Source organism: Mirounga angustirostris, unplaced genomic scaffold (assembly GCF_029215605.1).
Source record: "Mirounga angustirostris isolate CCGP_5_RB_7025 unplaced genomic scaffold, mMirAng1.0.hap1 SCAF_3, whole genome shotgun sequence".
In the NCBI taxonomy this organism is placed as follows: domain Eukaryota; kingdom Metazoa; phylum Chordata; class Mammalia; order Carnivora; family Phocidae; genus Mirounga; species Mirounga angustirostris.
In genome coordinates, this window is record NW_026991711.1 from 104371476 (window position 1) to 104387965 (window position 16490).

A 16490-nucleotide genomic window follows, 5' to 3' on the forward strand; every position below is an offset into this window, starting at 1 on the left:
ATCTGGAGTCCCATTCTAGTCTACCATGTACTAGCTGTGTAACCTTCGAGGTGCTTTATAACTTCTCTGAACTTCATTTCCCCAACTGATAAAATAAACATTCTAGCCCCATGTCAGAGGACTGTTGTAAGGAATAGGAAGGAACTGGGCAAATCACTAGTGGTATGTGACAAACCAGCTCTCAGTTTGTTTGTTTTTTTTAATGTCTTGATTTGCCTTGATTTGTAGTGTGGTGTAAATACTTTCATCATGGTTGATTTCAAACTATGAATGATTTAACAACCACCTGGTAAAATTCTTGAATATGTAACAGTCCTCTGGTACCATCCAAGCCCAGCACAGCACTGCTAGCCCTTAACAAATGGTGATAATTACTTAATAGTTATATTTTGTTTTCCATTGATCTAAGAAAATTTTTGCTGTTTGGTGCATTTCTAGACAGATGGAGAATGTGAAAGCTAAAGGAAGAATAGTAATGTATAAGGTTTAAAATATTAATGATTTCAAATAACAAAAAAGAGCTACCTTAACAATTTTGAAAGTAGGTGAAAAACTTACAACAAGAAGGAAACATTTTAATAAGAAAATGTGTTAGTAAAATCTTTAAAAGTAAGAATAGAGATTACCTGTAAGATGTTCTAGATGAATTAAATTTAATATTAGCTTTTTCAGATTGGTTAGAAATGGTTTGATTTTTTCTGGTCTTACTTTCTTTACACAAAAAAGTCCTAAGGGGAAAAGTGTGTGTATTTGATACCTTAACAAGTAAAGATAAGCAGACAGCCATTATTTAAAAACCTTGTACTTTCAAAAGAGCTCTTTCGATATCATCCAGTAGCCAATTTCTATTATTCAAAATTGACTTTAGATTTTAAAGTTTGCTACAAGGATATATTTTTGGAAGTATTTCTTTACTGAGTAACCATGGCGATTTTTCTTTTTTTTGGCAATAATGAAAATTTGCATGCATAGTCTGACATGATGGACAAGGGATGGCATACTTGAACTGAGATTGCTCCAGAACATCTGGACACATGAAACCTGTAAATGACTTTCATGTAGCAATGCACATCTCAGTTTACAAAGCACAAATTGTGCGTGATCTAGGAGAAAACCACCAGAACTGCAGGCAGTTGATGAAATCAGCCTGTGCTGACAGTACCATTTTTTACGTGCATTTACTGTGCCATGAGCAGTCAGTGCTGGGACACCACGCCTGGGCAATGTGTGGGCAAACTCGAGGGCATTTCTGTGAGTAAAAGCTGACTTACTCCAATGAAACTCCTCTGTCCATTTCAGCAAGAGGAGACTCCAGGGATGGGGACACTGAAAGGACATGAGGGTATTTTCTATGTTAATCTCACTTATAAAATGACAGAAGCAAATAGCACAGTAGGTCTACATAGCCAGACAAGGCTGTGAGGAAGAACTGGGAAGACTGTACATTAGAACCCCAAAATTGATGTCCTGCCCTTTAAGTGAGAGATCCTCACTGCAGCATGTTGTCCACCAATGCAAATACCTGTTTCTCTGGGGATGTATATGTTTCTTCCTAAGTGCATGTGACTCTGTACACATTTCCTGTTTTTAGAGATATTACGGATGTGTACTTCCACGAAGTTTTGGGTGTTTGCTCAGATTTGGGGAAAGAGAGAAAGACTGCACCTTCTTTCTCTTACCTAGGTAAATTAAAATGTTTCTCAGCGTGTGAATTGCCTTTAGTATCACAACCTAGTGCAGGGGCAGAGGTTACATGGTTAAGTTGGTAAAGTTTTCTCAGGTTCATGTTACAATTAAGTAAAGTGAAAGAGGAAAGTATTCTTTTCCCGTTGACACAAAATGTGATTACTTGCCATCCTTGTGAAACGTTATCTCGTCAGCCTTCTGGATAAGCCTGGCTGGTATGTCTACGGATTAGATGCAAAACAATGTGAGAAACATCAATGGACGCTCTTTTATCTGTCCGTTTTTCTGTGGGACTCTTTCCCATGAAAACATATTCATTAATTAAAAGATGTGGTGTATTACAAACTAATGTTGGCAGCTTGACCCAGAGTCAATACCCATGAGAAATCAAAGTGGGTATATTTCAGGGGTCCTAGGGGCAGAATTTCCGTGGGCGGTTGAATGATACTGTTGTTGCTTTTAGTATATCCTCTCCCATCAGATATTTTGTTTCATGCAATTCACTCTGCAAGCAAAATCCAAAAGCAAAAGCGGGGCACCTATTTAGCAAATGGAAGTATATTTAAGATACTTTGGCAGGTTATTTTTTTAAATTTAATTTTATTATGTTAATCACCATACATTACATCATTAGTTTTGGATGTAGTGTTCCATGATTCATTGTTATTTTTTAAAGACATAGTTCTCTTCTGAGCCACCTGCAGTATTGAGCTGAAGGCTTGGAAACATGAAAAATCCCACTTTATTAAAATCCTGGGTTTAGGGCTTTTCTTTTAGATTGAAACATCGTCTAACTAGAAAGTATTAATATTGAGTTAGATATATAGGCTTTGAAACATAATGGTTCTAATGATACCAGTCATTTTTTTTTTTTTTTTTTTAAGATTTTATTTATTTATTTGAGAGAGAGAGAATGAGAGACAGAGAGCATGAGAGGGAGGAGGGTCAGAGGGAGAAGCAGACTCCCCGCCGAGCAGGGAGCCCGATGCGGGACTCGATCCAGGGACTCCAGGATCATGACCTGAGCCGAAGGCAGTCGCTTAACCAACTGAGCCACCCAGGCGCCCCGATACCAGTCATTTTTTAAGTGTGCATTGGCACCGCATTGTACCCCTGGGCCTCAGAACAGCTCTGCAAGTCAGGGCTTTTATGCTGTCTCTTACGTAGTTAAGGAATCGAAGGCTTGGAAAGCCGAAGTAGCTCGTCCAAGCTGACCTTGCTGGTAAGGGAGGGAGTGGGGATTTCAACGAAGGCCGACAGACGCAGCGCCCACGCTCTTAACAACCAGATTCTATTGTCCGCTCAAGTCCATAATTTCACCCTGGTTGTGTTGGGAAGTGTGCAGACTGATCCATTTCCGTGTGGATGGCAGTGGGGAATCTCTGAGTAACGGACGCCCTTGTCTTTTGCCCTTAGGCCCCTGGGGAAGGTGTACGGGCGACTGTGGACCCGGAGGAGTGCAGAGTCGGGCCCTGTGGTGTTTCCACTTGGAAGGGTGGACGAGTCACCGGTCTAACTGCGACGAGAACGCCAGGCCTCCCAAGGAAAGAAGCTGCTTCCGGGTGTGTGACTGGCACAGCGACCTCTTCCAGTGGGAGGTCTCCGGCTGGCGCCAGTGCGTGCTCGTTCCCGCCAGCCCCGGCCGAGCGCCGCCTCGCCCCGCAGAGTGTGTGACGGCGCAGCATGGGCTGCAGCGCCGGAGCGTGCGCTGTGTTCAGAAGTTGAACAGAACCGGGGTTGTAAATGCAGTCTGTGAACACTTTGCCCCTCAGCCCCCCGCAGAGCAAGCTTGCCTCGTGCCCTGCCCCCGGGATTGTGTCGTATCTGAGTTCTCACAGTGGTCCGAGTGCGGCAAGCGCTGTGAGAAGCAACTGCAGCACAGGACCCGGGCGGCCGTCGCTCCCCCTCTCTATGGCGGGTCTCAGTGTCCCAATCTGACGGAGTCGAGAGCCTGTGACGCTCCCATTTCCTGTCCTCTTGGCGAAGAGGAATATATTTTTAGCCTTAAAGCAGGACCATGGAGTAAATGTAGCCTGCCTCATCTTAAAGAAATTAACCTAAGCGGAAGAACTGTTCGGGATTTCAGCTCCGATTCAAAGGAGCGAGTCACCTTTCGACGTCAAAGTTACAAGCCACATCACCTCTCCAGGCCCTGGGACTTAGAGATAGGTTATCAAACCCGGCAGGTCTGGTGCACCAGAAGTGACGGAAAAAATGCTATGTTAAGGTAAGAAGGCCTTCAGTGTTTTTATCTTGGCTTCACCTAGCTATTTTACAATGCAATTTTATAAGGTTTCTTTATGATTCCCTACGAAGGGAAAATTATAACCAGGTTGGGATTTGGATTTTTACAAGTTTCATCGGAGGAGTTTCCAATTTCAATCATGAATATTTCAGAGTATTGACAAGGCAGAGCTCTGAATTCTTGCATAATTAGTAGTGTAACTATACAGGATAAGGCATATATTACCACGGTTTACCAAAATATCAACCAGTTTAAAAAAAATAGGTCTGTACTGTTACTACAATAATAAAAGACTAAGCCTTTCTTTATAATGGTGAAAATTCCAATTGACTCCCAAACTTGGGATGTAAATTATGCAAATATTTATCATTTTTCATAATCGTGTTTTTAAAATTTTTTGTTTTCTTTTGTTTTCATGATTAAGAAGGTTCTCTAACATTTTAGTTGTAGATTTTTCATAGAGGCTTGTTTTAGGTGGCTGCAAAATGAGTCGAACTCAGCAGAAAGTTAATCCAAGAATGCTTTCTATGACATTGATCTGAAAAAAATATTACCTTGCTCAGCAATAAATAGAATTACAAACCTATAGAGGGAATGAACTACAACTTTTTAAAAGGATAGTTTAGGCTTAAACATTATTTGTAACTGTTTTACTTTAAATTCTAGTACAAAAAAAAAAATTCCATGACATAAGTATATAGAAATATGTTCAAAGTTGTATTTGTTTAATTTTCCCCAGAAGGTCTTAAATGGAAGCACTGGTATATTACCAAGTTTTTTTCCAAATTTAAATGCCTTTCACCAGTACTTAAATTACAAAACAGTGAGGCGCTCATCCCTAGAATTAATCATTATCATCAGTCACTGTTTTCTTGGAACCCACAGCTGGCTGGGAGAGGCTCAAAAGACTACCTCTGCTGCTATTCAAGAACAAAGTAATGTGATGATTGTTTTGTTTTTTTTTTTTTTAAATTTGACTTCACAAATGAGCATATTTTATCTTTGATGATTCATTCTGATTTATGCCATATACAATTGGCAAGTCCATTGAAGAGTGATTTTATGCCTTTTATTGCCTGCCTCTGTGAAGCCCAAAAGATTAAGCAGATGATTTGGGTGATTATTGTTTGAATGTGTATGTGGGATTCTGTAAAGACATTGTTTTCTTAATATTCCAGAGAATGTTTTCATTTTTAGCTTGCTTGTTTTTGCCTTTTTTTTTTTAATTAAGACTGTTTTTTAGACTGGTTTTTGATTTACAGAAGAACTGAGTGGAAAGTACCATTTCCATATACCTTCTCATCACTCCCCTCCACATATACAGTTTCATACATACATCTTGCATCAGTGTAGTGTATTTGTTAAAATTCATGAGCTATGTCAATATAATACTATAGTCCATAGGTTACATTAGAATTCACTGTGTTGCACATTCTGTGGCTTTGGACAAATGTGTAATGATATGTATCCACCATTGCTGTATCATATAGAATAATTTCACTGCCCTAAAGTCTGTGCTCTACCTATTGATCTCACCTTTCTTCTCCCCATTTCTGTTCCCTGATAGTCAATGATCTTTTTATTGGTTGCATAGTTTTATCTTTTCCAGAGTGTTATATAGTTGGGATGATACAGTGGTTAGCCTTTTCTTATTGGCTTCTTTTGCTTAGCAATATGCATTTAAAGTTCCTCCATGTGTATCCATGGCTTGAAAGCTCAGTTCTTTTTATCACTGAATAGTGTTTGTTGGTTTACAAACTACCCCTCTTACCCCATATACACAGGGCAAGGAGAGATCAAAGAAAGAGGCAGACCATTCCAGATTGGTAGATGGCATTTTAATAAGCATGAGAACTTAATTATGAGGCTTGTTTTAGGTGGCTGCAAAATGAGTCGAACTCTGTACCCATCTGCCAAATCTTAAAAGTTTATATAGAGGCCTTAATTGGGTCCAGTCCCGTATACCATCTAGATGGTCTCAAAAACACGTTACTCCCTTAAGGCTGTGTCCTTAAAGAAGCTCCCACTGTGTGCAGAGCATATATTCCAAGGACAGGGGAGGGAGTGAGGAGCCTCCAGTTGCCCAAGTCCAGCCCAAGGTCAACTGGAAGTCACAACCTCTTGATTACCTCCTCCAACAGTATTCCATTGTATGGCTATATCACAATTTGTTATCCATTCACCTATTGAAGGACATCTTGATTGCTTCCAAGTTTTGGCAGTTATAAATAAAGTTTCTACAAACATTCATCTGCAGATTTTTATGTGAACACACGTTTTCAACTCATTTGGAAAAATTTAATGTAAGAGTTTGTTTAATTTTGTAAGAAACTGCCAAACTGTCTTCCAAAGTGGCTGTGTCATTTTGTATTCCCACCAGCAATAAATAAGAGTTCCTATTGCTTCACATTCTGGCCAGCATTTGCTATTGTCAGTGTTTTGGATTTTAGCCATGTTTTAATAGGTGTGTAGTGGTATCTTGTTTTAATTTGCAATTCCTTTTTTTAAAGATTTTATTTATTCGACAGAGAGAGAGACAGCAAGAGAGGGAACACAAGCAGGGGGAGTGGGAGAGGGAGAAGCAGGTTTCCTGCTGAGCAAGGAGCCGATGCAGGACTTGATCCTGGGATCATGACCTGAACTGAAGACAGATGCTTAAGACTGAGCCACCCAGGCGCCCCATAATTTGCAATTCCTTAATCACGTATAATATTAGTTCAGCATCTTTTCATATGCTTACTTACCATCTGTTTATATTCCTTGGTGAGGTGTCCAGATCTTTTGCCTATTAATTTTGAGTTGTTTTCTTATAGTTGAGTTTTACAAATTCTTTGTATATTTTGGATACCAGTCCTTTATCAGATATGTGTTTTGAAAATATTCCCTTCCAATTGATGGCCTGTCTTTTCATTCTCTCAAAAGTGTCTTTCACAGAGAAGAATTTGTTGTTGTTGTTGTTGTTTAATCTTAATGAAGTCCAATTTATCAATATTTCTTTCATGGACTATTCTTTGGTGTTCCATCTAAAACAACAAGTTCTCTAAATCTAAGATCAACTAGATTTCTTCCTATATTGTTTTCCAGGGGTTTTACATTTTACATTTAGGTCTATGATCCAGTCTAACTTTTGTGAAAGGATAAGGTCGATGTCTGAATTCATTTTTTTTTTTTTTTTGCATGTGGATATTCAGTTGTTCTAGTATCATTTGTTAAAAAGACTCTCCTTTCTCTATTGAATTGCCTTTCCTCCTTTGTCGAAGATTATTTGACTGTATTTATGTGGGTCTATTTCTGGGCTCTGTCTTTATTCCATTGATCTATTTATCTCTTTGCCAGTAAAACAATGTCTTAAATACTGAAGCTTTATAGTAAGTCTTGAAGTTGGGTAGTGTCAGCCCTCTGAATTGTTCTTTTTTAATATTGTATTGACTGTTCTGGGTCTTCTGCTTTTCCATATACACTTCAGAATCAGTTTTTTCAACAGCTACAAAATAATTTGCTGAGATTTTGATTGGGATTGTTTGTAGTGTATGGAGCAATTTGCAAAGAAATAACATCTTGATAATATTGAGTCTTCTTGTCCATGTACCTGGAATATTTCTCCATTTATGTACATCTTTGATTTCTTCATCAGAGTTTTATACTTCTTATCGTGTAAATCTTATACATATTTTATTAGATTGATACTTAAGTATTTCACATTTTTTGGTGCTAATATAAATGTATTGTGTTTTTAATTTCAAATTCTAATATTTCATTGTTAGTATACAAGAAAACAATTGACTTTTATGTATTAACCTTGTATTCTGAACCCTTGTTATAATCACTTACTAGTTCCAGGACTTTGTGTTGTTATTGTTGATGAAGATTCTTTGGGATTCTCTATGTAGACAAGCATATCATTTGCAGGCAAAGGAAGTTTGTTTCTTCCTTTCCAATCTCTTCCCCTTTCATTTCCTTTTCTTGTCTTACTGTATTATCTAGGAAATTCAGTATGATGTCAAATAGGAGTGATAAGGATGGATATCCTTGCCTTGTTCCCGATCTTAGCAAGAGAGCATCTGGTTTCTCACAATTAAGAAAAATGCTAAATGTACATTTTTTGTGGATATTCTCTTTTTAAAAAAATATTTATTTGAGAGAGAGAGAGCAAGAGCACATGCATGAGTGCAAGCAGGGGGAGGGGCAGAGGGAGAGAAACTCAAGCAGAACCTGTTGGGGGGCTGAGTCTCATTGAGATCATGACCTGAGCTGAAATCAGGAGTTGCATACTCAATCAACTGAGCCACCCAGGCTCCCCATAGATACATTTTTTTTAAATTTTTGAAGATTTTATTTATTTATTTGACAGAGAGAGACACAGCGAGAGAGGGAACACAAGCAGAGGGAGTGGGAGAGGGAGAAGCAGGCTTCCCGCTGAGCAGGGAGCCCGATGTGGGACTCGATCCCAGGACCCCGGGATCATGACCTGGGCTGAAGGCAGATGCTTAAGGACTGAGCCACCCAGTCGCCCCCGCCCCCGCCATGGATATTCTTTATCATGTTGAAGAACTCCCCCTATGTTCCTAGTTTGCTGAGAATTTTGGTCATTCACTGGTGTTGGTTTTTGTCAAGTGCTTTTTCTGTGTGTGTAGATATGATTGTATAATTTTACTTTAGTCTGTAGATAAGTTAGATTGTATTAATTGATTTTTGAATGTTGAATCAGCTTTGCATACCTGGGATAAATCACATTTGGTTATGATGTATTTTTTTTTTTCTGTCCTTTTACCAGAATTCTTTTTTTTTTATTATTATGTTAATCACCATACATTACATTAGTTTTTGAGGTAGTGTTCCATGATTCATTGTTTGCGTATAACACCCAGTGCTCCATGCAGTACGTGCCCTCTTTAATACGCATCACCAGGCAAACCCATCCCCCACCCCCTCCCCTCTAGAACCCTCAGTTTGTTGGTCAGAGTCCATAGTCTCTCATGATTCATCTACCCCACCGATTTCCCCCCCTTCATTCTTCCCCTCCTGCTATCTTCTTCTTCTTCTTCTTTTTTATTTTTCTTTCAACATATAATGTGTTATTTGTTTCAGAGGTACAGGTCTGTGATTCAACAGTCTTATACAATTCACAGCACTCACCATAGCACATACCCTCCCCAATGTCTATCACCCAGCCACCCCATCGCTCCCACCACCCAACCACTCCAGCAACCCTGTTTGTTTCCTGAGATTAAGAATTCTTCATATCAGTGAGGTCATATGATACATGTCTTTCTCTGATTGACTTATTTTACTCAGCATAATTGCCTCCAGTTCCATCCATGTCATTGCAAATGGCAAGATTTCATTCCTTTTGATGGCTGCATAATATTCCATTGTATATATATACCACCTCTTCTTTATCCATTCATCTGTTGAAGGACATCTTGGCTCTTTCCACAGTTTGGCATTGTGGACATTGCAGCTATAAACACCCGGGTGCACATACCGTTCGGATCACTACATTTGTATCTTTGGGGTAAATACCCAGTAGTGCAATTTCTGGGTTGTAGGTAGCTCTATTTTCAACTTTTTGAGGAACTGCCATACTGTTTTCCAGAGTGGCTGCACCAGCTTGCATACCCACCAACAGTGTAGGAGGGTTCCCCTTTCTCTGCATCCCTGCCAACATCTGTCGTTTCCTCACTTGTTAATTTTAGCCATTCTGACTGGTGTGAGGTGGCATCTCATTGAGGTTTTGATTTGGATTTCCCTGATGCCGAGCGATGTTGAGCACTTTTACATGTGTCTGTTGGCCATTTGGATGTCTTCTTTGGAAAAATGTCTGTTCACGTCTTCTGCCCATTTCTTGATTGGATTCTTTGTTCTTTGGGTGTTGAGTTTGATAAGTTCTTTCTAGATTTTGGATACTAGCCCTTTATCTGATATGTCATTTGCAAATGTCTTCTCCCATTCTGTCGGTTGTCTTTTGGTTTTGTTGCATGTTTCTTTGGCTGTGCAAAAGCTTTTTATCTGGATGAAGTCCCAATAGTTCATTTTTGCCCTTGCTTCCCTTGCCTTGGGCGGTGTTTCTAGGAAGAAGTTGCTGCGGCTGAGGTCGAAGAGGTTGTTGCCTGTGTTCTCCTTTAGGATTTTGATGGACTCCTGTGTCACATTGAGGTCTCTCAACCATTTGGAGTCTATTTTTGTGTGTGGTGTAAGGAAATGGTCCAGTTTCATTCTTCTGCATGTGGCTATCCAATTTTCCCAACACCATTTGTTGAAGAGACTGTCTTTTTGCCATTGGACATTCTTTCCTGCTTTGCCAAAGATGAGTTGACCATAGAGTTGAGAGTCCATTTCTGGGCTCTCTATTCTGTTCCATTGATCTATGTGTCTGTTTTTGTGCCAGTACCATACTGTCTTGATGATGACAGCTTTGTAATAGAGCTGGAAGTCCGGAATTGTGATGCCGCCGGCTTTGCTTTTCTTTTTCAACATTCCTCTGGCTATTTGGGGTCTTTTCTGGTTCCATACAAATTTTAGGATTATTTGTTCCATTTCTTTGAAAAAGTGGATGGTATTTTGATAGGGATTTCATTGAATGTGTAGATTGCTCTAGGTAGCATTGACATCTTCACAATATTTGTTCTTCCAATCCATGAGCATGGAATGTTTTTCATTTCTTTGTCTTCTTCAATTTCTTTCATGAGTATTTTATAGTTTTCTGAGTACAGATTCTTTGCCTCTTTGGTTAGACTTATTCCTAAGTATCTTATGGTTTTGGGTGCAATTGTAAATGGGATCGACTCCTTAATTTCTGTTTCTTCTGTCTTGTTGGTGTATAGGAATGCCACTGATTTCTGTGCATTGATTTTATATCTTGCCACTTTACTGAATTCCTGTATGAGTTCTGGCAGTTTTGGGGTGGAGTCTTTTGGGTTTTCCACATAAAGTATCATATCATCTGCAAAGAGTGAGAGTTTGACTTCTTCTTTGCCAATTTGGATGCCTTTGATTTCTTTTTGTTGTCTGATTGCTGTGGCTAGGACTTCTAATACTATGCTGAATAGCAGTGGTGATAGTAGACATCCCTGCCGTGTTCCTGACCTTAGGGGGAAAGCTCTCAGTTTTTCCCCATTGAGAATGATATTGGCTGTGGGTTTTTCATAGATGGCTTTTATAATATTGAGGTATGTACCCTCTATCCCTATCCTCTGAAGAGTTTTGATCAAGAAAGGATGCTGTACTTTGTCAAATGCTTTTTCTGCATCTGTTGCAAGGATCATATGGTTCTTGTTCTTTCTTTGATTAATGTATTGTATCACATTGATTGATTTGTGGGTGTTGAACCAACCTTGCAGCCCAGGGATATATCCCAGTTGGTCGTGGTGAATAATCCTTTTAATGTACTGTTGGATCCTGTTGGCTAGGATTTTGGTGAGAATTTTTGCATCCATGTTCATCAAGGATATTGGTCTGTAATTCTCCTTTTCGATGGGGTCTTTGTCTGGTTTTGGGATCAAGGTAATGGTGGCCTCATAAAACGAGTTTGGAAGTTTTCCTTCCATTTCTATTTTTTGGAACAGTTTCAGAAAAATAGGTATTAATTCTTCTTGAAATGTTTGGTAGAATTCCCTTGGGAAGCCATCTGGCCCTGGGCTTTTGTTTGTTGGGAGACTTTTGATGACTGCTTCAATTTCCTTAGTAGTTATAGGCCTGTTCAGGTTTTCTGTTTCTTCCTGGTTCAGTTTTGGTAGTTGATACCTCTCTAGGAATGCATCCATTTCTTCCAGATTATCAAATTTGCTGGCCTAGAGTTGCTCATAATATGTTCTTATAATTGTTTGTATTTCTTTGGTGTTGGTTGTGATCTCTCCTCTTTCATTCATGATTTTTTTGATTTGGGTCCTTTCTCTTTTCTTTTTGATAAGTCTGGCCAGGGGTTTATCAGTCTTGCTAATTGTTTCAAAGAACCAGCTCCTAGTTTGGTTGATCTGTTCTACTGTTCTTTTGGTTTCTATTTCATTGATTTCTGCTCTGATCTTTATTATTTCTCTTCTCCTGCTGGGTTTAGGCTTTATTTGCTGTTCTTTCTCCAGCTCCTTTAGGTGTAGGGTTAGGTTGTGTATTTGAGACCTTTCTTGTTTCTTGAGAAAGTCTTGTATTGCTATATATTTTCCTCTTAGGACTGCCTTTGCTGTATCCCAAAGATTTTGAACAGTTTTGTTTTCATTTTCGTTGGTTTCCATGAATTTTTTTAAATTCTTCTTTAATTTCCTGTTTGACCCATTCATTCTTTAGTAGGATGCTTTTTAGCCTCCATGTATTTGAGTTCTTTCTGACTTTTGTGATTGAGTTCTAGTTTCAAAGCATTGTGGTCTGAAAATATGCAGGGAGTGATCCCAATCTTTTGATACTGGTCGAGACCTGATTTGTGACCTAGGATGTGATTTGTTCTGGAGAATGTTCCATGGGCACTAGAGAAGAATGTGTATTCCATTGCTTTGGGATGGAATGTTCTGAATATATCTGTGAAGTCCATTTGGTCCAGTGTGTCATTTAAGGTCTTTATTTCCTTGTTGATCTTTTGCTTAGATGATCTGTCCATTTCAGTGAGGTGGGTGTTAAAGTCCCCCACTATTACTGTATCTTTGTCGATGTGTTTCTTTGCTTTTGTTATTAATTGGCTTATATAAGTGGCTGCTCCCATGTTCAGGGCATGGATATTTACAATTGTTAGATCTTCTTGTTGGATAGACCCTTTAAGTAGGATATACTGTCCTTCCTCATCTCTTATTACAGTCTTTGGCTTAAAATCAAATTTGTCTGATACAAGGATTGCCACCCCAGCTTTCTTTTGATGTCCAGTAGCATGGTAAATGGTTTTCCACCTGCTCACTTTCAATCTGGGGGTGTCTTTGGTTCTAAAATGAGTCTCTTGCAGACAGCATATCGAGTCTTATTTTTTTATCCAATCTGATAGCCTGTGTCTTTTGATTGGGCCATTTAGCTCATTTACACTCAGGGTAACTATTGAAAGATATGAATTTAGTGCCATTGTATTGCCTGTAAGGTGACTGTTACCGTATATTGTCTGTGTTTCTTTCTGGTCTGTGTTACTTTTAGGCTCTCTCTTTGCTTAGAGAACCCCTTTCAATATTTCTTGTAGGGCTGGTTTTCTCTTTGCAAATTCCTTTAGTTTTTGTTTGTCCTGGAGAGTTTTTATCTCTTCTTTTATTTTCAAGGACAGCCTAGGTGGATATAGTATTCTTGGCTGCATATTTTTCTCATTTGGTGCTCTGAATATATCCTGCCAGTCCTTTCTGGCCTGCCAGGTCACTGTGGATAGGTCTGTTGCCAGTCTCATGTTTCTACCATTGTAGGTTACATATCTCTTCTCCCGAGCTGCTTTCAGGATTTTCTCTTTGTCTCTGAGACTCGTTAGTTTTACTATTAGATGTTGGGGTGTTGACCTATTTTTATTGATTTTGAGAGGGGTTCTCTGTGCCTCCTGGATTTTGATTCCTGTTTCCTTCCCCAAATTCGGGAATTTCTCTGCTATAATTTGCTCCAGTATACCTTCTGCCCCCCTCTCTCTTTCTTCTTCTTCTGGGATCCCAATTATTCTAATGTCATTTCATCTTATGGTATCACTTATCTCTCGAATTCTGCCTTCGTGATCCAGTAGTTTTTCATCTCTCTTTTTCCCAGTTCTTTATTTTCCATCATTTGGTGTTCTATATCGCTAATTCTCTCTTCTGCCTCATTTATCCTAGCAGTTAGAGCCCTCATTTTTGATTGCACCTCATTAATAGCCTTTTTGATTTCGACTTGGTTGATTTTAGTTCTTTTATTTCTCCAGAAAGGGTTTCTCTAATAACTTCCATGCTTTTTTCAAGCCCAGCTAGTATCTTTGAAATCATCATTCTGAACTCTGGTTCCAACATCTTACTAATGTCCGTATTGATTACCTCCCTGGAAGTCAGTGGTGCCTCTTGTTCTTTTTGTTGAGGTGATTTTTTCTGTCTTGTCAGTTTGTCCAGAGAATAGATGAATGAGAGAACAAAATGCTAACAGGATAACAATGTCCCCAGAAAATATACACTAAACAAATCAGAAGAGACCTGAAACCGGGGGAAAAGAAAGGGAAAGAAAGAAAAAGAAAAAGATAAAAACAAACAAACAAAAACAAAACAAAACAAAGACAACAGAATATTGTCAAATATGATCAGGTTGGTGCTTAGATCAGTGCCACACACTAGATTTTGGGCATATATTGGTCTGTTAGAAGAAAGTGCCTCCCAAAATTTTAAAGAAAGAAAAACTTATATATGTACAAAAATAAGGATTCATATGAAGGGATGGAATATGACTGTAAAGATGAAAATTATAAAAGATTCTATAAAAGGAATTGATAAGAAGTTTGTTAAAAAAAGAAAGAAGAGGATTTAAGTAAAAGAAAAACAGGTGGAGAATGTGATCAGGCAGGAGACTAGAACAAAGCCATACACTAGAGATTTAGGGTATGTTTTGATCTGTTAGAAGAAACTGTATCCCAAAATTTTAAAGAGAGAATAACTTATATATATCTATATATACCAAAAATAAGGGTTACTCCTATGAAGGGATAGAATATGAGTCTAAAAATGAAAAATATAAAGATTCTTTTAAAAAAGGGATTGATAAGACGTTAGTTGAAAAAGGGAAAAAGAAAAATTCAAAAAAAAGAAAGAAAAAGAAACTTAAAAAAAATTAACTTTAAAAGACTAAAGAATCATGGGGAAAAAAGCCATGAATTCTATGTGCAGTATTCCCCTAGTGCTGGAGTTCTGCCATTCTCATTGATCGGTAAACTTGGTCTGGCTGGCTGTTCTTGCTGATCTTCTGGGGGTTGTGCCTGTTGCCCTGGTTCCCATATGTCTTTGCCAGAGGCGGAATTGCCCTGCCATTGCCCAGTCTGGGCTAAGTAATCTGCTCAGGTTTGCTCTCGGGAGCTTTTGTTCCCTGCAAGCTTTCTGTACAGCTTTGGAGGAGGAGAGTGAAAATGGTGGCCTCTCAGTCTCTGCCCCCCAGGAGCCGAGAACTCGGACCCCCACTCCTCAGTGTGCCCCAGAGAAAAGCAATCAATCATTCCTTTCTCCCTGGTCTCCGGCCACACTCCATGCTCACCGGGCCTGCGATGGAGTGTCTCTATCTCTGGCACACGACCCCATGTGGAGTCTCCAAACCCAGCAGATCCCTGCGGTGCGCTCCCGCACCGCTCCTCCTGGGGCAGGAAGGGGAGTCTCCCCGGATCTGCCACTTGTTGGGTCCCTGCTGGAGGAGCAGTGGCCTGACTGTGCCGCGGATCACGGTTTATGGCAACCCCGAGCTGAGAGCCTGCTCCTCGGCTCCGTCTCTGCAGCCGGCTTCCCCGCTCTGATACCTGGGAGCTCGGCCGCACTCAGGCACCCCCGGTCTTTCTGTGACCCGAAGGGTCCTGAGACCACACTGTGCCATGGGGGTTCCATCCCCCGCTTAGCCACCGGAGCGACGTCCCTCAGCGCAGCCGACTTCTAAAAGGTCTGATTTTGTGCTCTGCTGGTCTATCACTTGCCGGTAGCGGCTGATGGAGGCCTCCTCCCCTGCCATCTATCCTCCCAAATATCACCTCGGATTCACTTCTCCGCACGTCCTACCTTCCAGAAAGTGGTTTGCTTTTCTGTTCAGAGAGTTGCTATTCTTTTCTTCGATCTCCTGTTGAGTTCATAGGTGTTCAGAATGGTTTGATCCCTATCCAGCTGAATTCCTGGGACCAGATGAAATCCAGGTCTCCTACTCCTCCGCCATCTTGCTGCTCTCACCCATGATGTAGTATTTTTTTATTTATTGTTTGGGTATTATTTGCTAATATTTTGTTGAGAATTTTTGCATATATGTTTATGGGAGATATTGGTCTTAGTTTTCCTTTCTTATGTCTTGGTATGGTTTTTGGTAATAGGGTAATGTTGGCCTCATGAATGAATTGGGAAATGTGTACTCTGCTTTGATTCTTTGAAATAAATTATAGAAAATTATAGTTTTTGTCTTGACTGTTTAGTAGAATTCACAGTTGACCCATTGGACCTGGTGCTTTCTGGTTTGTCAGGTTATTATTGATTCAATTACTTTAATAGGTATACACCTATTCATATTATAGATCTTTCCTTGTGTGAGTTTTAGCAGGTTGTGTATTTCAAGGAATTGATTCATTCACCTAATTTATCAAATTTGGGCATAGATTTGTTCATAGTATTCCTTTATTATCATTTTAATGTCCATGAGATCATTTTTGATGACCTTTCATTACTGATATTAGTACTTTGTGTTTTCTTTCTTTCTTTCTTTCTTTCTTTCTTTCTTTCTTTCTTTCTTTCTTTCTTTCTTTCTTTCTTTCTTTCTCTTTTTCTTTTAATTTAGTTAACCTGGTTAGAGGTATATCAATTTTATTGATTGTTTATGAGAACCAGCTTCTGGTTTCAGATATTTCTCTACTGATTTTATGTTTTCAGTTTTATTGACCTCAGTTCTCATTTTTATTATTTCCCTTTTGCTTACTTTG

At 39.3% G+C, this 16490-nt stretch overlaps 1 protein-coding gene across 1 annotated transcript in view; it reads left to right on the forward strand.

The window, feature by feature from the left end:
- The first annotated feature begins 1034 nt into the window (after positions 1–1034).
- Positions 1035–16490, forward strand: part of THSD7B (thrombospondin type 1 domain containing 7B) — a 206028-nt gene continuing 190572 nt past the window's right edge. Inside the window, exons 1-2 of the mRNA XM_064585817.1 lie at positions 1035–1251; positions 3103–3913. Of these exons, the coding sequence (XP_064441887.1) occupies positions 1035–1251; positions 3103–3913 (1028 nt within the window). The remainder of the gene's footprint in view (positions 1252–3102; positions 3914–16490) is intronic.